At 39.4% G+C, this 27,992-nt stretch overlaps 3 protein-coding genes across 5 annotated transcripts in view; 2 read left to right on the forward strand and 1 right to left on the reverse strand.

Moving 5' to 3' along the window:
• The window catches only part of CACNA2D3 (calcium voltage-gated channel auxiliary subunit alpha2delta 3), a 597,478-nt gene that overhangs the window by 117,070 nt on the left and 452,416 nt on the right, over positions 1-27,992 (reverse strand). The gene's annotated exons all lie outside the window — the stretch shown is intronic.
• LRTM1 (leucine rich repeat transmembrane protein 1) lies at positions 639-27,939 on the forward strand. Its single transcript, XM_075574870.1, has 3 exons — positions 639-1,111; positions 6,326-6,922; positions 26,529-27,939. The coding sequence occupies exons 1-3, from the start codon at positions 1,105-1,107 to the stop codon at positions 26,978-26,980; spliced, it is 1,056 nt and encodes a 351-aa protein (XP_075430985.1). The 5' UTR covers positions 639-1,104; the 3' UTR covers positions 26,981-27,939.
• On the forward strand, positions 9,327-15,042 carry LOC142468433 (uncharacterized). The gene is made up of 3 exons (XM_075575041.1): positions 9,327-9,420; positions 13,550-13,627; positions 13,991-15,042. Exons 1-3 carry the CDS (start codon positions 9,327-9,329, stop codon positions 15,040-15,042), a joined length of 1,224 nt encoding a protein of 407 aa, XP_075431156.1.

Raw genomic sequence — 27,992 nt, forward strand, 5'->3', positions numbered from 1 at the left:
TGGGGCAACATTTTGAGGCAAATTCATGTAGCTCTCAAGAGACTCGGGCAATGATGTATGTATACAGCATATATATATATATGTGTGTGTGTGACAAACACATTTTAAGTTATGGTGGGTGAAAAAGGCGATAAAAAACCTCCACCGTCATGGGCATTGTGTGTCCATTTGCATGTCATTTCCCAGAATCCCTTGCTGCAGTGGAAGCACTGTATGCTGGGTGATAATAGGGAAAGGCCGGGTTGCAGACCTGTGTAAGACAAGTGAATGTGCTCACAAGTGATATTATTTATTGGCTATATGTGTGTGTGCATAGATATAAACTATCTTGGTAATTCCATGTCCATACACCAAAGTTTGCAATATATATCTGTCAAAGGGGCTTGAAAAAGCACGGGGTTTTAGAAGCCACAGGCATTGTGCTTCCACATAGCAAAACCCCTGTCAGCTCAGTATATCTAATCCCCATAGATGTCAAAAGAATAAGACCCAGAAGAGCAAACATGTGCACTGTCTGAGCCGTCATCGACATGCAAATGTATTCCTAGTGATACACACTGCACAGCCTCCAATCACAACCCGCGGTGACCAAAATACATGCTCAGAGTCATCTGATCTTATTGGGATTGATATGGCGTGACTCAAAATTCTAAAGAATTCATAAACTGCACTGGATTAAAAGGCAGCTTTATTCTGTGACCTGGATTTCAGGCAGATTAAATAAGGGAAAGAGCCAGGTCCAGGGGATGGGATTTGCTAGTTACAGCTGTCCAGCGTGACTTGACAGACATTCATTCCAAGGCCCGTTGAGAGAGTGGAGGAGACAGAATCTCTCTGATGGTGATTAGAAAGACTTTGAGGGATGCACTAGCTTCTCAGGGCACACTGTGCTTGTGATGGGTCACTCTCAGAAGCACACGCACGCACACACGCACGCACACACATATATATACACAAGGTCCTTGGGAACCTGCGCTCCTTACTTAAAAGAAAGTAATTAAAGAAGATGGATTGATAACAGGACAAGTCAGAACTTTTCAAATGTTTTTCTTTCTGCGTGTTACATTTAAGAAAACCTGGTAACGGGACAGACAGCAGCCGGCAATGAAAGGTGAGGAAATAAGATCAACCAATTGCAAACATTTCTCAACTTTTCAGCAGCTTTCTAAGCCTTAGGCTCATAGGAGATTCAGCAAAAAACTCAGCGGTCCTTCCAGCTCTCACACAATATGTATATAGGTATTTAAAGAATGTGAGATATATATATATATATATATATATATATATATATATATATATGTGTGTGTGTCTGTTATATATATATATATATATATATATATATATATATATATATATATATATATATATATATATATATAACATAACACATATATGTATAAAAAAATATTATATATATATATTATATTATATGTAAAGTCCAGAAAAAGAACACTCACCAAAATAATTAGTAACAAAAATTGGGCGCATACCGTCCATAGGAATAGATACAGAATCCCCAAAAAGGGACAGATGTAGCAATGCACAAAAGGTGATGTTTAATGACAACGTTTCGGCTCTCAAGAGATATGTATATATATATATTTATACCAGAAGTTATGCCTGGTGTAAATAACTGGACATCAGATATACAGATGTTCTCCTCAGTCCGAGTTATCCGACTAAACAATATCAACCTGACCAATCAAATCCTTAATAAGAATTTTAATGATCTCAGTGAGAATTTATTGAAGAGACTTTTTAAATATATAAATATATATATATATATATATATATATATATATATATACAAACAATTTTGTATAAACACACATATTAATTATTTATATAATATATACACACACATTATATTATACATTGTCGATAACATATTTTGTGGCAAATCTGTACATATATATATATATATTTTTTTTATTTTATTTATTTACCTCAAAGATTGTCTGTCATCTTTTATTTGCAAACTAGTTGTAACTAGTTAGTTAGTATCTAAATATGACAGGTAGGTCAGAATTTAGAACATCTGCACACATTCATAAGATAAGTATATTTAATACATGAAACAAAACAAAGGCATAATCTAAGCATTTTTAATACAAATTTAAGAACACATTTCTGGGGTAAGGGAAGAAAAAATGTTTGTGTCATACATTTATTATTTATTTTTAAATATATATATATGTATATATCGCATAGACCAATTTCATGCACACAGTATATGATCAATTCCTTGCATAGATAAGTGAAGGTGGAAAGGGAGTACAATCATATATTTGCAGTACATCTTTATATGCTTATAAACATAGCTAGAGATGAATTATTTTTACACATGAAAAAAAGATTTGAATGCATGTGACAGCAATAGGGTATTATTATAAGATAACTTAATCACTGCCATGGACCTCAAGAGTAGGTCAGAACTTTGGGTATTTGGGTAGTCCATGCAATGCTGTGGACTTAGTTATCATTTCAACAATTTAGTTTGACAAATGTTGTAACAGCGAGTAAAGAACAAGTTCAAGTACTCACAAAGCCAAGTTGGCTTTCAGATAAAGGAACAATGCTTGAACAAATCATGAAAGAGCATTTGAAAGGCCCGAGGTATGACTCAGGATCAGAAATTCGGAATACAACGTTGCCAAGTTGTTTGATCACTTATAGAAAGCGAACCTATTTTTTTTATTTCTCAATACTCAATTCAGAAATTGCATGCACTTATTTTACAGCCTCTACAACGATCAAAATAATTGTCCAAAATGATTTGATTATGTGCCACAAGCCTTAAGCACGTAGTGTATTTAATGCTTTTATACTCCTGAGAGGGAACAATAACTGGCATTTTTGATTAGCTTAATAAAAGGAGGAGCAGTCTTATAGTGATTATATAATAGAGAGGAAAATGCTTAAATAAATGAAAGCTGCAGGATTATTGATGCTGCTCCTAATATGCAGGTGATCAAACATAGTTATTAAACCTCAAGGTTGGTGGATCCTTTCATCTTCAGAAAACATGCTTTTGTGCAGCTGTCATTCGCAACAAGAACCTTTCAATGCAAAGTATGGAAGTACATGTTGCCTGTCATTCACAAACCCTGCACCCTGCAATGCTCTGGCAGACAAAATGGATAGTTAACCTTTAGGAAAGCATTTTCTTGTATGTAAAGCAGCACTGAAACACTTGCAACATTACCAGTGTGTGCACTGCTGCACTAGACTTTGCTTTCGTGTGCTACATTATATATTATGGCTCCAAAAAGCAGATATCAGACTATATCAAGATATTTTTACACTGAGGTCCATATTTAGTAAGCAGTGCGATGCTATAAGACGACAGTGAGCAGCGGAAACTGTATATTCAAGTGAATAGGAACAAAAATGGATCAATGGTACAGCTGCCCCTTAATCGATGCAGAACTCACCAGCAAAAAGGTAGGCTGAAAATAATTTATTCAACTACATGAAATTATACAAAAAAAATCCACAAACAAAAAAGAATCCTCCTCCCACGCGTTTCACACAAACTCTGGCGCTTTCTCAAGGAGAATTACGCTTTCTCAAGGAGAATTACGCTTTCTGAAGGAGAATTACGCTTTCTCAAGGAGAATTACGCTTTCTCAAGGAGAATTACTCCTTGAAAAAGCGCAAGAGTTGGCGTGAAACGCGTGGGAGGATTCTTTTTTTGTTTGTGGATTTTTTTTGGATCATTTCATGTAGTTTAATAAATTGTTTTTAACCTACCTTAATGCTGGCGAGTTCTACATCGATTAAGGGGCAGCTGTACCACTGATCAATTTTTGTTCCTGCTCATCCTTTCCCGATCGGAGAGACGCCACAGGGGGACACGGATCACCCTATTCTGGGTGCACCACGCTGCTTTCCAGGAGAGGGGAATGGTGACTGACCGTGAGTAAATGAGTTACTCCCTACCGGATACTGACAAGGAGACATTGTTTCACTTATTGCAGCCACAGCAGGCTGGCCGTGGGAAATACACTTTTCTTTATTGGCGCAGCAGGTCCGGTTTACATAGATCTGTACTTTATCTCCACCCCTCCATTACCTCTTAATAATAGCAGTGTTTATCTCCACTTTAACCCTATATGGGCCCCGTCTTCATTACCTATGTGTTTTGGTTCCACTTAGCCACCAGTTTTGTTCCCTGGAGCTTATAGTCGGTTTGATCTATTTTTATTCAAGTGAATAGGCTGTGACATGTCTCCCATCACCAGAAAGTGTCTTAAAGGAGCAATCCATGCCGGTGAAGTTTTTATTTATTTATTTATATATATATATGAATGGGGTTCAGCTCCGAAGACCCCATGCTTAAATGCTACATAAAAAAAATAAAACAATTTGCACGAATATATGTCGGTATTGATTGCCACTTAAAGGCACTACTTAGTAATTACATGCTTTATGGCAGGGGAGCGTAATCTTTTTCCTATGCGCCCCCCTGCCGGCTGTCGCCCTCTCCTTGCGCCCCCACCCCCACCTCCTTACCTTGGCTCTGGCGTCATGACGTAATGTTGCCATGGCAACGTCAAGTCACATGACCCCACGGCATCATTTGGTGACGCGTCACCAGAAGCCGCCTGAATCGAGGTCTTCGCCGCTTCCCCGGCATTTAATTTAAATACATTTGGGAAGTGCGAGGGGCCTCTGTAACCCCTGCAGCCCCTGCGGAGAATCTTGGTGGGCGCGCCCCCCCAGTTTGCGCACCCCTGCTTTATGGGATAAGCTTGTAGCATACTGGTTTAAGAGTAGCAGTGCGGTTGACATGTTTTTTGTTCTAAAGCAGAAGACTAAAATGTAGCAACCGTTCATTTCAGAGGCCACAAACCACAGCTCATACATGTAGTCACACAACTCCACAGTATTATTCTCACCTCTACCACACAACATATAGTACTGCCACAGACATCCTCCACTACCTAGTGGCACCTACACCACATCCTGTGCCACCTTGGCATGGATTATACAGTCAACTTCTTCTACCTTTCAGAAAGAGCCAGTAATACCCAGCTTACCCTTTAACTTTGAATAAACTTTCTACTTCAACCCCGCATTGCGCCACCAGTGTGGTCATTCATATAGGGGCAGATTCATTAAGATCAGTCATGGGTTAATTCACCCAAGTGGGCGTTAATTGTCATTGATTTGAATTCAATGACGTTCGGGTGAGTGAACACGATACGAACCTTAATGTACAAGTAGAGCACCTTTTGCCGCACACGGACCACAAACCAAACCGCAACCTCGGGGCTCCCAAACACTCTAAGTGAGAGAAGAGAGCACAGGAATGCGACAAAGGCACAAGCCTCATTTTGCCCTAGACAAGTTAAATCTCAAATAAGTTATTGTTTTCATGGAAATGCCTTATTTTACGCAGAGCATGGATTCTGTGCCGGTTATTATAGTCTTTTACAGAATCAACATCAGAGTTCAAGTGTACATAAATACCAGGAGAGCTGTTGAGAGATTAAATAATAGCATACAGGTTGTCCTCCTCTGTTATCAGCCGGAATCTGTCCCGAAAACCGCCGTCGGATTGCAGATCCCATGTTAATCCGCGGCTGTGAGCATCGGTTAATCCGTTCCGATGTCGGATAATGCGTTCAGCGGAATGCCTTATACGGCGTCGGATAATCCGTTCGATGGACAACGGACTGACAGATAGCGAGGACCGTCTGTATAATGCTTTTGAGACCTCACAGATCTCTTCTACTGTATTATTCTTGAATACACTTAAAGAATATGAGAATTCAAAAGCACTAAATACCAAACTTTCATCTATGAAGAACCATGATATTGGTCCTCTAAAATGTAGCATTATGACCTGCAAATAATCTACATTTGTCAAGGACCAATACAGCTACTACAACATTTTAGGAGAACAAGTGTCTTCAGTGGTGTTTTCAACCTTGTTTCCGCGTTTGAATTATCCTTGATGTTAAATCCCCATACATTTCACTTCAGTGGAGATCATATGCCATATAAATGACATAATTGTGGTTTCTGGTAATTTACACTCACACAACTTCCACTGGGTGCTGACTTCATAAAGTAGTTTGTATGTTTAAAGTGTTGCAATAAAATATACAGTAGTACTCTTTCAGCCTTTAAACTATTTATCTTCTGGCAGCAGTATTTAAAATTCCCACAGTTATCTAGAAATGATTAATATCATATGCGCATTCAGCTGTGAAAAATGCATAATACTCGGCCAAACGAGAATAAAACTCCATGTGGTAAATATAGGTGCGATATAAATTAATTTTACAGCACAGTCTAATCTATCCATTTCATACAGGTGGATTGATATTGGTTTCAAGTTTCATACTGGTCTTTCATGCAGCATGGGGATGTCCAGAGATTTGCATATGTCAGCCCTCATCAAGGACAGTGGACTGCAGTTATCGAGGACTTGTAGAAATTCCAACCCAGTTGCCTCCTGAAACTCAAGTACTCTACTTGCAGGGTAATCAGATTCGAACCATCAATCATACTGCATTCACAGATATTAATGGACTTAAAATTTTAGACCTCTCCAATAACTCTATATCTACATTGTCGCCATATGCCTTCCAAGTCCATCGCTCTCTACAGATTTTAAATCTCACCAATAATTTTATCCATTATCTTGAAAGCCAGTTGTTCACTTCCCTTCCTGATCTAAAAGAACTCGACTTGTCATTCAACAGCATCTTTAATTTGCCGGAATCACTGGCTAACAACTCAAGGAACCTGACTTTTCTTGGAGTGAAACACAACCAACTACAACGGATTGACAGATCACTGCTGGATTCATTCACAAACCTGAAGATATTGCTGGTCAAAGTGAATCCCTGGCAATGCGATTGCCCTGTCATGGACCTTAAACTCTGGCTGGAGAACTTTTTGTACAAAGGTTAGTAGTGTAAACACATTGTGTCGTTGCTTTTTTTCAGTATATGGAAAATATGACCTGACAGCTGTTGTCAAGGTGTTTTAATATGCCACATGTACTATTAATAGCTAAATGTTATTGCTGCACTAATGTCACCACTGAAGATTAGATTAACAACTAGAAGCAATTTTAGCTAAATCCACTTCCTCCAGTTTAACGTGTGATTGTAAATGATCTGTTACTGTATACAAATGTCAGTATGGGAAAAACAGTAGTTACAGATTTTCCAAACATCATATTTTCACAGCTCATCAACCAAAACTCTCTTTTTTTTGTGTGGCTTAGTTCCAAATATAGTTAGAAAGTAAAGACCATCTCATACGAACCACAAAACTCAATAGTATTTAGCTTAAGTCTCCTTTGCATTATTATATAATTAAGAAACAAACATGTTCTTCAATATAAGGATGCGATATAACAGTATTTGTAGATGTGTGAAACATTCACACACACACACACACACACAATTGGTGAATTTCAGACATTTGTGACTTGTGAGCAAGTCCCAAGAATGGCAAAATTAATCTAAAATCACAAAAAACGAAAATTTTGCACGTGTTAATTTACATTTATTTTGGTGACTTTTAAGAAATTCAGAAGTTCTTGCAACAACTTTTTTTGAAAAGTATCATTGTTTTTCCCAAATCAATGATGGAAGTTGTGCTATAGATGTTTGCTTATGTAATAGTGACTGTCAACATAAAAAAAAAATCTCAACAAACATTCTTGAAGCAAGGACTATAGTACGTAAAACATCTCTCTTTATATAGAGTCACACACGCTCTATTCATTGGGTTTCCTTTATAACATTTTCCTAAAACCACCAACCAAACAAGGGGGTAGATCCTCAGAAGGTCGCTACATTTTTAACATTACGTTATCTAATTTCAACGTATCCATGTCAGTAACACATATCCCCAAAGCTGCTTAACGCTATGTAGTTCAGCTAGTTTACATCAAAATAAGGGAACCTTACATTATAACAGACCGTAGGCTTCTTCCTTTGCAAATCACATGGTGATGAGCACTTGACCTACTAACGGAGATCCTCAGAGCTCTGTTACTGTTAAGGTTATGCTACATATGTTGTGGTTATTTTGGGGGTTTAATATGAGCTTGCAGGTGTCCTGTATGTTTTACATATCTTGTTCAGCTGGTCATAGCTGATTGGAAGGTGGCTCTGCCTATCTTGTTGAAGCTCACCCCCCTCCCACATTTAAATGGTTAAAAGCTCACCCCATAGCATCTCCCACCCTCAGGGGAAGTTGCCTGCTTGCAGTATGATTGTGACAAATCTAATACAGAGTGCTTTTCCTGGTAATGTACAGGTTAATAAAAGCTTTAATCAGACTTAGAACTATGCAACTAATTTTGACAGATTTATTATAAATCATTCTTCCTGGTAATGCACAGGTTATTAAGAATTTATATTAGTGTTAGGGACCCTTGAGATGTGGTCTGCCGTGTAGTTGCTCAGGGGCTTACAACATTTTGGCCAAAATGTTAAACTAAAAGACCATTTTATTTAATAGAAATCTATACATATATATTTAGGCACTGTACCGTGTATAGGTTTTACTGGATGTGCACTGAGCTCTGTCTGTGTTTCATGTTCTGTCTCTGGTTTTAAATATATATCGCCATGCTCAGTAGCACTCCTATGTGACACCTATATGCTTATATACATGTTGTGGTTATTTTGGGGGTTTAATATGAGCTTGCAGGTGTCCTGTATGTTTTATGCTAATAACGCAATGATATTTAGCGCATGCTGAAAGCCGCCCTTACTCACTTCTAAACCCGTAGGAGCATGTGCTTATTTCTACAAATAGCCTAAAAGCAATGTAATAAGTATAGGACTTAACCCTTTCATTACAAAAAGTTACATCAAACAAAGATATATATTATGAATCATATAATTGTTTGAAACACATCATAAATTATATTATTGCTTTTTAGGGATTAAAGTGAGTGATAGGTTTGTGTGAACTAATATAGTATATAATGTAATAATTACTGTATAAACTATGGGTGTACAGTAATGTATATCCATACCATATTTCATTATTATTAATGTACAATTAAAATAAATGAAGGATGTACATTAATATAAATTAAATATTAATTTATATTGTTGAGGTAAGTGTGGATATACATTATTGCACATGCATACCTTATACAGTAATTATTACATTATATAATTAAGAGAAAAATGTCAAGTGTAACACTGATACATTTCTAATATCAGAACAATTTTTGCATTATTAGCTTTTGGTAAAATACATGAAAATCTCCTTCATAACGCGCCTTAAAGTTTGGCCAATGCGAATGCGCGGTGTACTGGGAAACGCAGGTAATTGTACCGATGGTGGTTTTGCTAAAGGATCTTATTTGTGCATATGATTCACTTCGAGGATCCCCGATAAATGAAGAAAAAATAACGTCTGTTACCCAAGTTGGTACGGTAACGTTATTTGCCCCTATTTATCACATTTCTGAGGATCTACAACAGGGTTCTAGAATGATTTCGCATGCTAGCCTTTTGGTGGAGAGAGACATGGGAACGAAATGGTGACATTCTCATTCCCACTTCTCTACACACGGTAACCCTAGTGAGTACAGGATTTAGGTTATCAATCCCCTATACTCAGCTACTAAACTAAAACAATATTATTGTGTTATTTAATACTATTGCTACTCTAAACCGAGTCTATATTTAAAAAAATCTGATTAAAATAATACTATTGTTTATTTATACCAGTATATTCTAAACAGAGGTTTATTATGAAATGGAAGTACAGATATAGTAGCATACATTATTACCCCCCTTTAAGGTTAAATAACGCACGTGTTATCTCTCTTACTACTTTTTTCAATAGCTCTATTTTTAAATGATGTGTCAGCGATAACACAATGCATTAAGTTAACGGGAGTGGTAACGAGTCCTACATCTGTAAATTACATAAAAATAACACGTACCGGAAATGTAATAGCAAATGTCACATTTCAGTACAATACATACTGTACAAGTGTTTCATCTGTACTCTTGGAAATCGGGCTCTCCTACATTTTCGAGCATTCCATGGTTGTGCCATTGTGCCGTAACCATTGGGAACTTCATTTATCTAAAATGCCTGGCAACAACTGGTTATTACCATATATGACAATATTCTCAATCCATTGCATGCTATTGATGATTTTAATTCTCCCTGTTGTGACATTTGAACAGCATAGCTAAGCTAATGTAATTTGTCAAACAGTTGTCTCTGCACAGAGTGTAAGCCGTGTTCCATCTGTTTGAGATTACAATCAGTAATCTGACACAAAGAACTATGGGCCTCATGCAGTAAGCGACGATTATGTGAAATCGGCAAGCTTATCGATTAGTCATGTTATTGGCGTTTTTCCCTCTCCGTATGCAGTAAGTGCCGAATACATTCAAAATCAACCAGAAAACAAATCCGCCCACTCTCACGATGATGAGCCGATCACACACAGGTGTATCGGCGTGCGTGGCGGGGTGCTGTTAGGTTGCACAATCACAAATCTTGCTGAATCAGGCGAAACAAGCATGTTTTTGATTGCGCGCCATATTTAAAGGCAACGTGTACTGCTAATCATTCTCTGTGTTGTTGGGAGTGAGAGAGAGAGAGAGACGCACAGAGCTGGACGATTGAAGATTTGCATATTGACTGAGAGACTTGTTGTGTATTGGGTGAGCTTTGTCCTTTGTTGTTTTGTTTACATCTTTGTCTTGTTTTATATGTGGAAGTGGGTCGTGTGATTGCCTGTACATTTCTTGTCTGTTTTTTGTGAGTGCTGGAAGTATGCCCGCAAAGCGTGGGAAGAGTGATGCTGGTGGGAGTGGGAGTGCTACTCGTGGGAGTACGCGTCGGAGTGAACGTACTGTTCAGGGGAGTGATGTTGCTGGTGCACCGAGTGGTGTTGCTGGGAGTGGGAGTGCTGTTGCTGGGAGTGGGAGTGCTGTTGCTGGGAGTGGGAGTGCTGTTGCTGGGAGTGGGAGTGCTGTTGCTGGGAGTGGGAGTGCTGTTGCTGGGAGTGGGAGTGCTGTTGCTGGGAGTGGGAGTGCTGTTGCTGGGAGTGGGAGTGCTGTTGCTGGGAGTGGGAGTGCTGTTGCTGGGAGTGTGAGTGCTGGTGCTAGGAGTGTGAGTGCTGGTGCTAGGAGTGGGAGTGCTGGTGCTAGGAGTGGGAGTGCTGGTGCTAGGAGTGGGAGTGCTGGTGCTAGGAGTGGGAGTGCTGGTGCTAGGAGTGGGAGTGCTGGTGCTGGGAGTGCTGCTGGTGGCGCAGTTGCTGATGGGGTGTCTGGTGGTGGCGTGCTTGCTGGTGGCCAGCTTTTGGAGGCTCTTCCATTGGAAGAAGGAGAGTCCAGTCAGCACCAGCCAAGCTCTGACCCTAAACCTGCTCGGAAGAAACGTGTGGAGAAGCCACGTAATCCTCGCTTTAATGACCAGGAAAATAGGGCTCTTGTCACTGGCATTCTGGAGCACTATGACAGTCTCTATGGACATTTAGTAGGTAAGTGTACCTTTACATTTATTATTCAAATACATGTGATCCTAGGTCATCTGAGTTTTGTTCATATGCAAATATGGGTACACAATATCTTTCTATGTTCATTAGTGTGGAAACACAGCTTTTTATCATGCCTTACAAGGACAAATAAACACAGGCGGTCAATTTGCCAGAACTGCATACAATATGAATGCAAGCTTGCTTACATGTATAGGTTTAGTAGTGAATGCTCATGTGCTTCACATATTACACATAAAACAGCATCTTTGCTATCTCTTGGAACAGCTAGCAGTGTAGGAAACTGGTGCTTATATTATTATTAATTTACCTCATATCTTTTATATGTTTTTCAAGGGCGGACAAGTGCAGCAAGCAAAAAAGAAATGTGGGACACAATAGTCATTGGTGTCAATGCCTGTGGGAATAGTGTCAGGGACAAGTATCATTGTCGGAAAAGATTTGATGATATTAGGTCCAAATTGAAAAAGAAAATACAAGACCAACGCGTGCATGCTACTGGCACTGGAGGTGGGCCCACACCACAACGTCTCATATTGACTCCATTGGAGGAGCTGCTTCGGCCAAAATTACTTACCGTCGTCGTGGAAGGCTTGGCTGGTGACCGTGACATTGGAATTTATCCGTCACAATTTCCAGCAGGTGATAAATATTACTGTACTAGGCGTGTCGTTGCTTACAGTTATTTTGCATATTTACACTGCTTTTTATACTGTCTTCACAATATAAGCATACCTGCATCTATATATGTATATGTCTGATTCTGTATATATATATATATATCAAAATAGACATATATGTAGTAGTCCTACTAAAAGCAGTAACTAATATAGCACGTGCCATTGCGTGCTCATTTACATGTGAATTCCCAAAATGCATAGCTGCAGTGGAAGCAATTGATGGTGGGCGAAGATGGGGAACAACAGGGTAGTACACATGTGTTACACATGTTCATGAGAAATTATTAGTAGCTACAGGTACAGAACAGAAATATGTATCATATTATTGTGTATTTTATTGATTTTACTCCGACAAACATGACATTACTGCCTATTTTAAGCATGCATCAAAGAAATTGCATGCAACGGCCTACAAACATCACTGGCACTAACACATCTATAGTTGCTTATGAAAAGGTCCATTTTTGCTTAATGTCATATACAGACAGCATAATGAGGCACACGTAGAATATGGTATGTCATTGTTTTCATAACTTAAACACTGCAGATGACTACTTAGCTCATCTACCATTGTGTTAAAGCAGCTGCAATTAATATCTCATCACAGCATACACTTCAACAGAGGGGGTGGGGTTCAGCACACACACTAATTACAGCCTCATTTCACGGTCAACTTAGTTCACACCATTTGCACCTGTTTCAAGTCATTGAAAGGTGTGGCTGATTAGGCTTTTTGGGGAAGGGAATACCGTTATTACAACCTGACTAGCACAACTGAAGTTAATCACACTCATTTGAAAGCTTAACTTTAGCTACTAAATGCCCCAACAACTCATTACTTATCAAAGCGTACGTCACACATTAGTTCACTCATATCTATAGTTGAACTACTATGAAAGACACATTATCACACACTGCATGTGTTGTCTTGTTGAGTCACAGCCACATTCAGGTGTGCCACATCTTCGATTAATGTACCACACATATCCTCTACCAAAAACAACACTTTTTGCAATATGACCACCTTCATGATAACCATTGTGAATGGTCATCTCATGATAGTTATGTACATTATGATACTGATATCACTACACAACATATGATTTTTATGTACTCATTTAATCTATTTATCCTCACGCATTACTGCAGAAACATAGTATGTTGTATGTTAGGGAACTCAAAAATTCTAAGTACACAGGCATGTACAGTGTTATTACAACTATTTATGTTCACTTTCACACACATTTTCGGTTAAGGAACTGATGTTGTTAGTTAATCATAAATACAGAACATACAATAAGTGTTTGTTCAATATTTACACATGTAAATGTAAAACTTATGTTATTGTTATATATAGTTGCCCCTGGAGGACATGTGTCACCTGAGATGGAACAAGTGTCTTCACCTGGGTCAGCCAGCTCAACACTACTAGAAGGTGAGTGTATCATTTGCTGGCCATATAATATGTGCTCTTCTATATGTTATGTTGTCATGTGCATTATTTGTTTTGCACATCTTCTTTAAATAGGATTACTTAGTGTCAGTGGAAATTAAGTGTAAGGCAACATGTATTGTGTTAGTGATGTTAATTATCATGTAGGACTTCTGAGTTTAGAGCAACTTTTCATTCATTCATATTTCATACTGAGTCCAAACATTATTCGTAAGTCAAGGTAGTTTTTAATGAGGTTATAAAACGTATGCTAACATGTTAGGTGTTACTTAGGACACAGTACAATTACATAGTAACACAGCATACATTAACATGCCATTTAATAATGTGTACATTTCTTTTTAGAACATCATGGTGATGAGGATGATGAGTATGATGAGGATGACGCCACAGAAGAGACTGAAATACAATCATGTGACCATGAAGAGGTGCCAATAGAAACTGTTGTACCGCCAAATCGTCCATCAACTTCCACATACGATGCAATTGTAGCTTCAGAGGGAAAAATAGTGGACGCAGAAAATCGTCGCCATTCAGACATGATGACAGTGCTGGAAAGGATGATTGGACTGCAGGAAGAAACAGTATCACAATTGGCACATCTCCACAGAGTCTTCATTGAAGTGCCTAAACAGTTGCAAAAAATCAACACCTCATTCGAAGCATTAGTTGTTCAGCAAACACAAGCTAATTACTGGAGAATGACTAATGTACCACAATTCAACACCTCCCAGCCAGGATCTGTTCATGCAGGTCAGTTTTCACCACATTCATCTGATATTCATTCACCAGGCCCAAATGTTACCGGTCAAGTAGCAGACATTGCTGTGCAGGTTCCTGATGACATCCTACCGCTGCCATCTGTACAAATTCAGCAGCAGACACCTACAAAGGAGGCGACAAAAACAAAACAAGACACACATGAAACAGACCAACCATCACTTGTGCAGTGTCTACCAACTTGCTCACATGTGTCACTGGGCACAAGCCCTGTCCGTGAACAGTCACTACCCAAAAGCCCTGTAGGTGAGTCGCTGCCCAAAAGCCCTGTAGGTGAATCGCTGCCCAAAAGCCCTGTAGGTGAGTCGCTGCCCAAAAGCCCTGTAGGTGAATCGCTGCCCAAAAGCCCTGTAGGTGAATCGCTGCCCAAAAGCCCTGTAGGTGAATCACTGCCCAAAAGCCCTGTAGGTGAGTCACTGGCCACAAGCCCTGTAGGTGAGTCACTGGCCACAAGCCCCGTAGGTGAACAGTCACTGGCCACAAGCCCTGCCCGTGAAGTGCCAGAGGCCACTCAAAGTGGCTCTGTTGTGCCTAAAGTTGGTGGCAAAAGAAAAAGGAAAATTCAAGAGACAACAAGCAGGCCTGTTACTCGCTCGCAAAAGGAACAAAAAAAATAAATGTTATAATTCAGAAAATATGTCTTTGGCCTTGTTTTGTTGACTTCAGATTATCTAATTACTATTGTATGTATGCTGAAGACTGTGTTGTTTCCAAACTTTCAACTATGTTCTTGTACACGTGAAGTTTTGGAAATGTTAACACTCATAATTAATTGTGTTATAAATATTTATGTTGTAATCGTCTGTTCAGTAATGGTCCACCAGGAGCCAGTTGCTAAGTTTAGAGAAGCTGCCATTGACTTTGCAGCAAAACATTGCATTTGGGTGTGTTAATTGATGTAAGAATTGCATATGCATATTAGTCACATGCAATTATTAAAACACCTAAGTAAGTGCAAACATCTTTCTTGTACGTGTACAGCAGGATTATGTGTAAATTATTACTTACCTTTGCCTTGCTTGGCCATTGTAATTTTGTCCTTTAATCAGTTGTGTGTTCGTTTCTATAACATCTCAGAATGTATAATAATATATATACACACACACACACACACACACACACACTGAGTGAGTGTGAGTGTGAGTGTGTGAGTGTGTATATATATATATATATATATATATATATATATATATATATATATATATATATATATATATATATATAGTACTATATAAACTGGTATACACAAACTAATACACTTCATGCTTCCTTGTGAAAGCACACTATTTTAATAATACAGGCCTAATGTTTGAGAAATATCCTAAGTATGAGACTCTAACAGTATTGTGCTTAAACAAATGTTTATTACTTAATTCAATCATGTTTCTCACCATTTAAATAGGTTTCATACAAGGTATACTTAATGCCATCAATGTTGTGTGTACTCCTGCAATATAAAAAAAAAAAAAATATTATATATAAATATATATATATTTTTATAAGAGATATATTTATATATATATATATATATATATATATATATATACACACGTATTTAAACTCATGCAGACAGGGAGTTAACCAGACTTTCACATACACACAGAAATGTAAGCGGGGAAAAAACATTTCTTTTTGCAGGTGTGTTTTTACTGATATGCCTGGCTAAGAAATATTTTCACACACTGGTCTTTGTTAGTTTTCAAAAAAACACTATGTGAACGCATTCACAGTCTAGGGATGTTTTTCACAAACGAGATAAAAGAAGGAGAAATGTTTCTCCCACAGTCCCATATCACGAACCACAACTGTTAACCCAATTAGACAACCAAATCCAATTGGCGTTTGAAATAAGGAGTCAAAGTAGTTACTTTTGTTGACCTTGACAAGGAAAAACAGGAGTTTGTTAGCCATTCAGCACATTCATTTTGATGAGCAAATAACACAGACCTGCACACAGCTTTTGTGCTACTCAGACATGGCTGATGAATTCGTTAACAATATTAATCCCCTTTTAGGGTATAAGTACATGATCTGTGAAGCCATCTTGAACAGTCGCGGACAGAAAGCAAGCACACGCCAAATCGATGATTTCATTCGAGCAAAATATCCTTATTACCAAGACCGTAAGCATGCACGGAATTTTAATTCCTCAATAAGATTCACTTTATCAAGTAATGACTTTTTTGAACGTGACCAGGATAAGCTACAACACACCTATGGTTTCTGGAAGATTGCCCCGGAAAAACAATTTATCCTGAAAGACGGCACTTATATTGTCGTGAAAGGCATATTTATTCCTAATGGCAATAGCAATGTATCCGCTACTACTGATCCGTTTGAATCGATACGTGCTGCAATATCTGCAGCCTCCATTCCTGAAACCCACATTGTACAAGAACAAAAGTACTATGATTATGTACCAAGCCTTTCAGCTGAAATTGCATTGGAATGGGAACCGGAAGAAATGAACCTACCTCCCGACCAATTATTTGAAGAAAGCAGTGGCGATTCCTATGAGCGCATCCTGGAGGAGATATGTGCCATACTGGATTCAGCGGTTGGGTTAAGCGTGGATGAAAATGGCTTGCATTTCTGGAGCGACCAGTTGCAGCCAGGCGAAGAGTTAATTCTAGAAGAATGGTAAATATAACAATCGTTATGCGTTGACTCTGCGTTTAAATTTTTTTTTTTTTTGTAACCACCATTTTCACTTTCAATGCGTGGATACAGCGTAACATTGCAGACTGCATAACATGTAGCGATCACAAACAAATTGTTTCCTAATACAATATAGTAGGACCTGAAAGAGTAGTACACATTGCTGACGGAATAAATATACGTACTTTCCTATCCCTTTAAACATATTAGCAACATTTTACCATTACTCTAACACATACCTGTTTTGTTATCATGCAACATCTACAACATTGAAAACCGGGTCCACCACGTATGACGTGGGACCCTTGTCATGGGCCAAGGCGTCCTTAAAAAGGATTAGTGATGTAAGTCCCGCCCCCAAGCGACGTGCGCGCCTCAAAGCCTATTGGCTGTCATGTTTTGTTATAGTAACGGTAACTGCAGTGTGTCATGTGTGCGGCTCAGTGTTTGTAGGCGTCAACTGGGCGTTAGCCGAATGTTAATTGAGTGGGAGGAGTGTTAGCGTGCGTTTCACGGTGGTTTAACATGACGTCACACGTATTGCATTTGCGCATTGTGTTATCGGCCGTCCTTTCTGTCCAAACACGTCTGTTTAAAAAGAATACAGATGTACTCGTTTAGAACGAATGTAGTTTCGTCTTCATTGTATTTGAAATAAAGATGTTATGTTTACTGGTATTTTCAACATGTATTGAACGCACAACGTACGCTTTGTTTTGCGCATGCGCTAACAGTTAGTGGAGCCAAGCGTGAAGTGCGTGCGCACACAAAGATGTGCGCGCACATCTTTCAGTATACAGGCAACGTTCACTTCTTATACATAGTTATGCCTGCTACAAATTTAAAGAAACATTACATACTGATGAACAGTTTTACTTCTAACATATAAGTGACTGACGTGTGTATCTACACAATCATATAGAGCTGCGTAACGCGTTGTCACGGATGCATATCTAGTAAGGTGCCATCTTTGACCATCATGTGTTTGCTGTATTTCAGAGATGTCGGGGAAGATACAATCGGATCAATGTATGATTTCAGAAGAGTCTACCTTTATATGAGATGATTGTGAGGAGGAGCCACCGACTACTATACTACATATGGAACTAATTTTATATTGCTTGCAGCGCTTATTAACAAACAATTAAAAATGTGATACCCTTATGCCTATATTGCATAAGCACTTAATTAACATAATGATGTTGCAAAAGAGTGCCTCATGAATTTTTATTGAGTGTTCTTTAATGACTACTAACATTTTATGACATGGTGTGTTTTATATATAACAACCATTCCCACTCTGCTAACACATTTGTGTATTCTAATATGTAATGGAACGTATGACTGTCGAAACTATGTAACAATAATAATAATAATATGAGCATGTTCATGTATAGGGCTGCTAGTTGTACGCAGCGATTTACAGACACATGTTTCAGCCTGAGGTCCCTGGCCCGTGAAACGTACAAATGTTTTTTGCCGCATGAGGCACAGGGAGATAAAGTGACTTGGCCAAGGTCACAAGGAGCCCACACCGGGAATTGAACCAGACTCCCCTGCTTCAAACTATCAGTGCCAGTGTGTGTCTTTACTCAGTGAGCCACTCCTTCTCCCAATGTAAAGGACACTTACAACCAAGTAGCCATTTATTTTTAAAATCTCTTGTTACATGGGTATGTAGATAAAATGGTTTGGGACTGTAGCAAATAATGTTACTGGCCAGATGTTATGGTCCCCTCCAATGCATGATGTTCTGAATATGACATCACCATCATGTTATGAAGTACGTTTCTGTGTATATTTCATTAACCTAACTAACTATAGTTTACTGTGTTTATTAATCGTTTAGAAATACATAGTATAGTCAATATGATGATATAAGCTACCATAATAAAGCTGGTGTTATCATTTGTCGGTGTTATACATGGATCCTACACCAATTGATAGAGACACAAACAGTTGTCTTAAAAAGTGTGTCTATGCTAGTGATGAATGTGCTCCCGTAAGTAAACAAATAAGTACAGTTATCCCCTTTTCTCCAACCACCTCTATATTACATTAATGGAAATTATAAGGAAACCTACATAAAATGTGATGAAATGTGAGTAATCATTTTGTAATACAATGCACATGAAAGCTCAAGAGTAGCTAAATGCATATACATGATACAGAAAGTACATATATGTAACATTTGTGTTTAAACCAATATGTTGGGTTTTTAGTTCCAATAATTATAGGAAGATTGAGGTAGCCACATCTTATGAGAGATGTCAGCAAATATACATACCATGATCAGTCATACTGGAGATATACCTATAATGCAAAGGAACAATATATAAATTGCAAACATTGACATGCCATCTTCAGTACCGTAAACAACACAGCAAAGTGTGTATTTGGTGTTAAATGTACAACACCATGTATATTTCATGACATTCAAAATGTAAATCAGCCTGGTGTACACATCATATGGATGTACATGTTACACTGCACCAATAACATTGTATGTAAGCATACTAGAAGCATGAATGATTATGGGCATAATATGTGTTTTGTCTTAGCATAAGGAATAACACAATGCTACAATATTATTGCTTTGTTACCCAAGTTGTATTCACATACACACAACTAAAGTACAATTGAAGAGGGATTATATAACCTGTGCAACAATAACATACCGGTGCCACATCCCTTTGTGCACACAGCAGAGAAAAGAAAGGTGTGCAACCCATATTCATCTGTGTCCTAACAGAAGGTTATATAAAGAAACATTATTGTTAATATAACATAATTAAACTATAAAAGTAGTACTAGGAACATATGAGTTTGTACTTACAAGAAAAAAATGAATTGATGAGATTCTGTCGTGTCTGGCCACCACTGGCTGTTTGTTCATTTTCAGCAGCTACATGGGTGGGATGCTCGTCTACCAAAGCCTCAGCTAGGTCTGACTGTACATTGTGCCTGAGTGCAACATTGTGCAAAATGCAACAGGCAAGGATAATATCAGACACTTTTTGAGGCTTGTATAGAAGAGCCCCACCAGTTCTGTCCAGACACCTAAACCTGGTCTTGAGTAGGCCAAATGTCCTCTCTATAACAGATCTTGTAGATATATGGGCTGCATTGTACCTGTCCTCTGCTTCAGTTTGAGGGTTTAGCACCGGAGTCAAGAGCCACGGCCTAATTCCGTATCCTGAGTCACCTATAATGAATGGAGCACACATAAGCTGACATTAGTGATCAAATTGTACAATGCCAACATTCCTAAATCAACATGTGTTTTGTGTTAGAACATGTAAATATGTACTCACCCAGCAGCCAACCAGGTTCAAAATGTCCCTCTTCGAACGCATGGAAGACTGAAGAGTTCCTCAGGATAGAGGAATCGTGACTGGAACCAGGGAACTTGGGTACCACATGCATTATCCTCATCGTGGCATCACATACCACCTGTACATTGAGTGAATGGTAGTGCTTCCGATTGCGGTACACATGCTCACTCTGACTAGGTGCAATCAAAGCAACATGTGTGCAATCGATTGCACCCAGCACACATGGTATCCCTGCTATATTATAAAAGCCAGTCCTGACTTCCAGCCACTCTGTCGCCTCTGTAGGAAAATGAATATAATTCCTAGCGCGTCTATTGAGTGCATAGAGAAACTGGGTCAAGGCCCGCGAGAATGTAGATTGCGAGACCCCGCCCACTATGCCCACAGTTGTCTGGTATGACGCGGAAGCAAGATAATGTAATGAGCACAGCATTTTAACAAGCCCAGGGACTGCACGACCTCTGGCTGTGAAAAAATCTAAATCCCCCCTTATCTCCTCATAAAGAGCTAAGATTGCTGCTGAACTCAAACGATAGCGACTTACAATCTCCTCCTCACTCATCCCATCTAACAGGGTTCTCTCCCTGTACAGACGCGGACGAGGCACAAGTTGTCTCCTCTGTCTTCTCCTCTGATCTCCTGTCCCTCTACCTGTCCCTCGGCCTGTCCCTCTCCCTGTCCCTGTCGTATCCGCGTCACTGTCACTGTCCCTCGGTGTGTCCCTCCCTTGCCCTATATGATTGTCTTCATCATCAAGCATGTCATAGAAAAGAATGTTCCTGCGTCTCCTAAACATTCGCAACATTTTGAAATGAGTAGCTGTGAATGAGCAGGTAATGTGCGTCCTTTAAATAGGTATGTGATGATGTCAGGTGACATAGTAAAATGCAAGGTGTTACATTAACATAATAAAGTACTTCTGTGGCAAGCTGTGTGCACTTGTTGTTCTAAGTATTTGTTGTGTGTATTCTGCAGGGAATGATGATATTTGGCAATGATGTGACGTGAAGCTTTGTACAAAGATTGCTTGCAAATAAATAGTTGCATGTGCAATGCATGTAACACTTGTGAACGCAAGAGTCAGTCATGTAATGAGACAAAAAGGCTGAGATTGACGTGGGAAAAGTTTTGTGTAACATGTGTAATTATCCATGTTATTGTGACATGTTGGCAACAATGAATAGTCGTGTGCATATGCATGCATTTGTGTAAGGAGGATAGTTGGTATAGAATGAGTTTACAAGGTGTCCCAATGATGAATTACTGTACATGTGTGTATAAGTTAGGTTGAAGTGCTTGTAATGCAACGGTTACAATGTAAACATGCAATGTGATTGAGCGTCCAATAAGTGACGTCATGAAAATAGGGAGGACCCAAAAGTATATGTAAACATGAGAATACAGATGTACATGAACGTTTAAAGATGCGTGTCACATTACAAGCATTGTGTAATGTAAAGGAAGATGAATATACTGTGTATGTGTGACATGTGTGACATGTGTGACATCATGTAAATAATTGTCGCTGAGTTGAGTAAAATGTGTGATATGATGTGAGGTTCTCCTTTAAGAGTGTAGTATAGTATTTTCCCTTGCCACATCATCACATGATGAGTAATGTGACCCGCAAATGCTGAAAACATGTAAAAGTCGAATGTTATGCAAATAAGACACATCAGCTGTGACACAATGCAGGGAATGCCCCCACACTGTAATGCAAATCCCCCTTGTATTGTGAGCAATGAAACGTAAACAGTACTATACTGTTATACGTCCCCGCTCCATTGACTTCCATTGATGTACAGAAGATTTTTTTTTTCTAAGTGCCGTTCCGGCAGCCTTAGCGATCGTTCTCCCGTCCAAAATGCCAACTTTAGTTGGCGGGAGAAATCGGCCATAACATCTCAATTTCGTAGTGCCGATCAGCCCCGATAAGCTGTTTTTTTTTGTTGAATCCAGCCGATTTAAAAAAGTGGCGATCAGTGTCGAAAACAGGCTTATCGGCAGGCGACTGGCCATAACCAAATTATCGGCTCCGAAACCTGGCGATATGAAGCACTTATCGGCGCTTACTGAATCTCAAACCCAATTTTGGCTATAACATGGCCATATTTCCCTTATCAACGCTTACTGCATGAGGCCCTATGACTTGGTGCTATTGAAAATATCTGATTGGAAATGGTGAGCTGGCTGCACTGGAGCATATTTGGTTTCCCTTGTAGTGCAAGTGCTTGAGCTATTTTTGAACCTCACCTGAGAAACATTTACTCTTCTCTGATCAGAAGCTTGTGAGCTTGAGTTCTAAATCCTCCATGGATGATGTATCAAGATCTCACTTCTTCCAGCGTGTACAGGATGTCCCCACTAAAAGAGGCACGGACCATCATAAACATTCAAACACGTCTCTTATTTTACAGGTTGCTTTTGCTCTAAAACAGCCCCATTACGGCACAAATCCACAAAAGGGTGCTATGCTTTGGCACACCTTTATACCCATTCATATAAATGCGTGCTAAAGTTGGGCAAACGTTTGTGTGCATTTGTGTATCTGGGCCTAGGAGCTGGTGGTACAGTATGGATGAACTGAAAGAAAATATAGCGTTTTATATCGCAGGAATATCAGTTGCTGAACTTCAAAACGTGATGAATAGGGCTGAAAAGGGAGAAGGAGCAGCTCAGTGAGTAAAGACACCGACTGGCACTGAGTTTGAAGCAGGGGAACCTGGTTCAATTCCCGGTGTCAGCTCCTTGTGACCTTGGGCAAATCAATTTATCTCCCTGTGCCTCAGGCACCAAAAACATAGATTGTAAGCTCTACGGGGCAGGGACTGTGTCTGCAAAATGCCTCTGTAAAGCGCTACATAAAACTAGCAGCACAATACAGTGAACCAATTATTATTATTATTAAAAGAGTATTGATGTAAATGGAGGAAATTTCCAGGAAACTTCCAGCATTTGTTATAAATTGATTAAATATATATATATTTTAAAATGATAATTCTTTAATTCAATTATTGTATATTTTATTGAATTTGCCTACAAGTAAATACACAGTTCCTTTTTTAATGTTCACGACGGTCCGTGCCTCTTTTAGTGTGTACACCCTGTAGATTTCTCTTGAATGCCTAAGCATGAATCCACTTACACTCAGGATAGAACAGGTCATGTTCAAAGTGAAGCAGATGACTGCTGTTCTATCTGCACCAATATGCAATTTCATTTTACGCTGTATACTGTAGATCAGGGGTGCGCTAAGTGGGGGGTGCACGATTTTTCGGGGGGGGGGCGCTCTTCCCCAAGGCATTTAAATGAAATGCCGAGGGATTGCGTGAGGCCTCTGCAACTCTAAAGTTACCTTGACTCTGCCGGCACCAGGACTCGTCTCCATGGCAACGCGGCATCAAGTGACGACGCGGGGTCATGTGACATCACACGTGTCAAATGACGTTGCGGGTCACGTGATGTGACGTGACCCTGTGGTGGCATTTGACGCCGCATCAAGGTAAGGGTGGCGGGGGACGGCGCGAGCACCAGAGCAGGAAAGGCAGGGGGCGCAGCAGCAAAAGTTTGCGCTCCCCTGCCGTACATGAAAGGTTTGTCAGACAGTTCTCTAATGCCAAATCTACACAGACTCAGTCAGTGGCGGATTTCCCGTTAGGCCTGATAGGCCCAGGCTTTGGGCGCCAACATTTTGGGGTGGCAAATTTGTATTTCTTTTTTCCGCCATTATACAGAGTAAAATTCTTACCTTCTCCGTCATGCCACGCTCCTCCTTCATGCTGCCCGCTTTCTTCTTCAGCTCCATCTCCCACCTCTAGAGGCCCTCTCTTGATACCCACTCTCCTTCCCCCTTGCCATTTGGCTGTCTGGGAGGAGACCCATCCCCGTTACTTGCCCCCTCCAAGGCAGCTTTCCCCACTGTGGGGGGAGGGGAGTCAGCCGACCCCCCAGCTCACATAGCAATAACATATTAACTACTTGTTGGCCCAATAAAAGGTATCATACCCAATACTCCCTCTCCCTCCCTTGTTACTACATGGAAGAAAGGACCAACGCGACCCTCCCTTCTTTGTATAATAAGGACCAGTAATACACTGGTAATACACTTTGTGCTTGAGATATAAAGACTGCAGTTAAATCCAACATGTGCACCAGCAACTTCAATGCTGGAAAGACGTGAAACGCACTTGAGTGCATATTTAGAATGCACATGGCTTACACCAGCAGTGTGTTCCACTTACATTGCTATTTGAAAATGACTTGCTTGCTGCCACTCTTTTCTCTCCCATCAGCTGTGAACGACTTGGTCATGCACCAAAGACTCCCCTGTTCTAATAACACAAATCTTCACAAATCTCATTGATTTAGAAATTCCAAGCACACATATTATTGCATTAAATCTGTCAATTGACAGTGAATTTTCTACGAACTGATTCCTACTCCTGGCCTGACCGCTCCAAAATCATTTAATGACTCGGTACTTTTTATTCTGAGCCGATCTGAATGAGGGGCGTACTGTATATGTGGCTGGCACCAGAATTGACTAAACTCCAAAAGGTCGCCGCACAACGATCGCGGATTAGCTACCATTGACTTGAATGGCAGTTCACGAGCCCCCGCTGTGCGATAACCAGTATCGGCGCTTAGCGGATATGGAATTCTAGCACTAAAGGTTCATCGTTGGAGAAATAAACAAAATGCTCTTATGTATTCAACAATCACATTCTGGCTGATTAAATATGTGCTACTGCAAACTTTTAAAGTGGATCGAATAGCCCTTTATCCCTATTGCACATTTTATCAGGATAGTTATAATGGAACCAAGGCCAGATTTCTTTCTACAGCTTTAGACATTTATAACATGAAAGTTTGAACGTAAAAACATTCATGGTTACATAGTTACATAGTTACATAGTTACATAGTTACATAGTTACATAGTAGATGAGGTTGAAAAAAGACTTGCGTCCATCAAGTTCAACCTATGCTAAATTTAGCAACAGATACTTTATCCTATATCTATACTTACTTATTGATCCAGAGGAAGGCAAACAAAACACCCCAGTGAAATATCATCCAATGATATCTCATAAAGGGAAAATAAATTCCTTCCTGACACCAACAATTGGTAATCAGATTACTCCCTGGATCAACATCCTTCCCATGTTTACTTATTTGGTATATCCCTGTATACCTTTCCTTTCTAAAAAGATGTCCAACCTTGTTTTGAAGCTATTGTATCTGCCATCACAGTCTCCATGGGTAATGAATCCCACAGTGTAACTGCCCTTTCTGTAAAGAACCCTTTCCTTTGTTGCTGGTGAAATCTCCTTTCCTCCAACTTTAAGGGATGACCCCGAGCCCTTTGGATAAATAATTCTTTTGAAAGCTCCTTATACTGTCCCCGGTCCCTTTATCAAATACATAAACACACCTACAATAATAATACACATTGTACGCCGAAAGGCCACAATCCTGGCCCCTCCATTCCAATCCATAAACCAATATTCATTGTTTAGGAGGATGAGAAAACAGGTGACAGAAGAAGAGGCTTAGATAGTATATCATAAACACATCTAGTCAGCTTAACAAAAGTGAACATTTTGCTCTGAAAAGATTTCATCAGTTTGGACCACTGCATTTTGAGCATCACATATTGGAGCACAAAGCCTACAAAACCATGCCAATTCTTTCAAGCTTTTTGGCAAAGTGGCTGCTTTTTCTCTGATAGGTCTGCCCGTAAATAAAGAGCTTTGGGAAAATAGTGATTTTAATGTGTTTTTTATCCTAATAATTCCACAGAAAAATGTGCAGCAGAGAGAAAAGTAGTACACGTGCCTAAAATATCTGTATTGTATGCCAGGTATAAGTTATGATCATTATATGTGTGTCAGACTGCACTTTATCAGGTGTCTTTAAGTTTCCAAAACAAGATATGTAGAAGATTAAAACATCACCCCCCCCCCCCCACTCCATTTTTTAGAAAGCTATGACTACATACTTTTTTTTTGTATGACCATTTGCAAATAGTGACTATTATATGGCAGAGGAGGGTATATCTTGCATAACACTAAAGAAATTCAGACATTCTCTGTTCATGTGCTCCCTGCAGGAGGAATCATTGATGAAATGGTCTGCACTGGGCCGGAAAATCGAAATGGAAAAGATCTTCTTAAAATTCCTTTTGAGATGTACAAGGATTGCCCCCCCGTGACGGCTCAATTTCTGCTCGCTAAAATTCACCATCATAACTCGGAGCACAGGACCACTGGGAAACACGGACATCACGGGGATCATGCAGATGGTGGAAGCCATTCAGACTGTGAACCAAAACCAAAACCCCGACCAGTCAGTTTGCGACATGCCATAGCCACTGTAGTAATAACTGGAGTTGTGTGTGGAATTGTGTGTCTAATGATGTTGGCAGCTGCTGTCTATGGTTGTGCCTATGCTGCAATTATGGCTAAATACCACAGGGAACTTAAGGAAGTGGAACACTTGGCTCCAGTAGCAGAACATGGGAGTCCAGAGGAGAAAGAGCCACTTGATAGCTCCTTGGCTTGACGTACATTTGCCGATGGTTTCTCAGAAGTAACAAAAAAAAAAACAACAAAAAAAAATACAATTTTGTAAGCTAGTGGAAAAATCGAAACAAAACTGATTAACTTGTAACTTTCCACTTTGAAACAAGATATTTATACGAACGTTCAAAACTAGGACTTAGAATTTGTGCTTGCAATAATGTAAACATATACCATAAGGGCTTAGTTTTGAGATAAAGTAGGTATCATCATAATTCATTTAAACTATAATCTTATATTTTTATGTACTTGTGGTAGATTGTAATTTTAATAGCTCTATTTAGGAGAGCTCGAGTTAGGAACATCTGTTTCAAGTAGTACTCTACTTGCATTGTGATTTATCATTTATATGAGCAATATGCTCCTGGGAATATTGTGTTTTGGGTTTTGGTTGTGAAACTGCTAATTGACTGTGGTACAATAATACTAGTATGCAAAAAAAAGTTATGTAAAGCCTTTTCCCCTTATTTTGTACATTAAAATGCAAAAAAAAGCTCAATGACACCCCAGAAAGCTAAAAGCAGCAGATAACATGCGGAAAACAAGCATTGCTAAACATTGGTGAAATGTATACACTCTACTTTCCTGAATAAAATGTGGAAACATTTATAACTAGAGAATATCCATATTCGTATATGCAGTCAGCAGGAATGCTGAATACCGAATGTTATCTATAACTGAACTAAAGGTCTCTCCCCACAGCAGTAGCATACAGTATAAAGTAATATCCATCTAGAGACAACATGATATAACATCTGCTCAACACATCCCTGTAGGAGAGAAAAGCTTTGCTGATAGGATCAAGTAGAAACAATGAACAAACCTAGTGTTCAGTGACATGTACAATGCATTGATCTATAACTGACAGTGACGAACAACCTATAAGTATATGCGAACTTTCAGTATCTCAGCATAAAGCAGCAGAGAGGGAGGGAGGGGGAGAGGGAGACAGGGGGAGAGGGAGAGAGGGGAGAGAGGGACAGGGGGAGAGGGAG

The sequence above is a fragment of the Ascaphus truei genome, chromosome 17 (assembly GCF_040206685.1).
Source record: "Ascaphus truei isolate aAscTru1 chromosome 17, aAscTru1.hap1, whole genome shotgun sequence".
NCBI classification, from domain to species: Eukaryota; Metazoa; Chordata; class Amphibia; order Anura; family Ascaphidae; genus Ascaphus; species Ascaphus truei.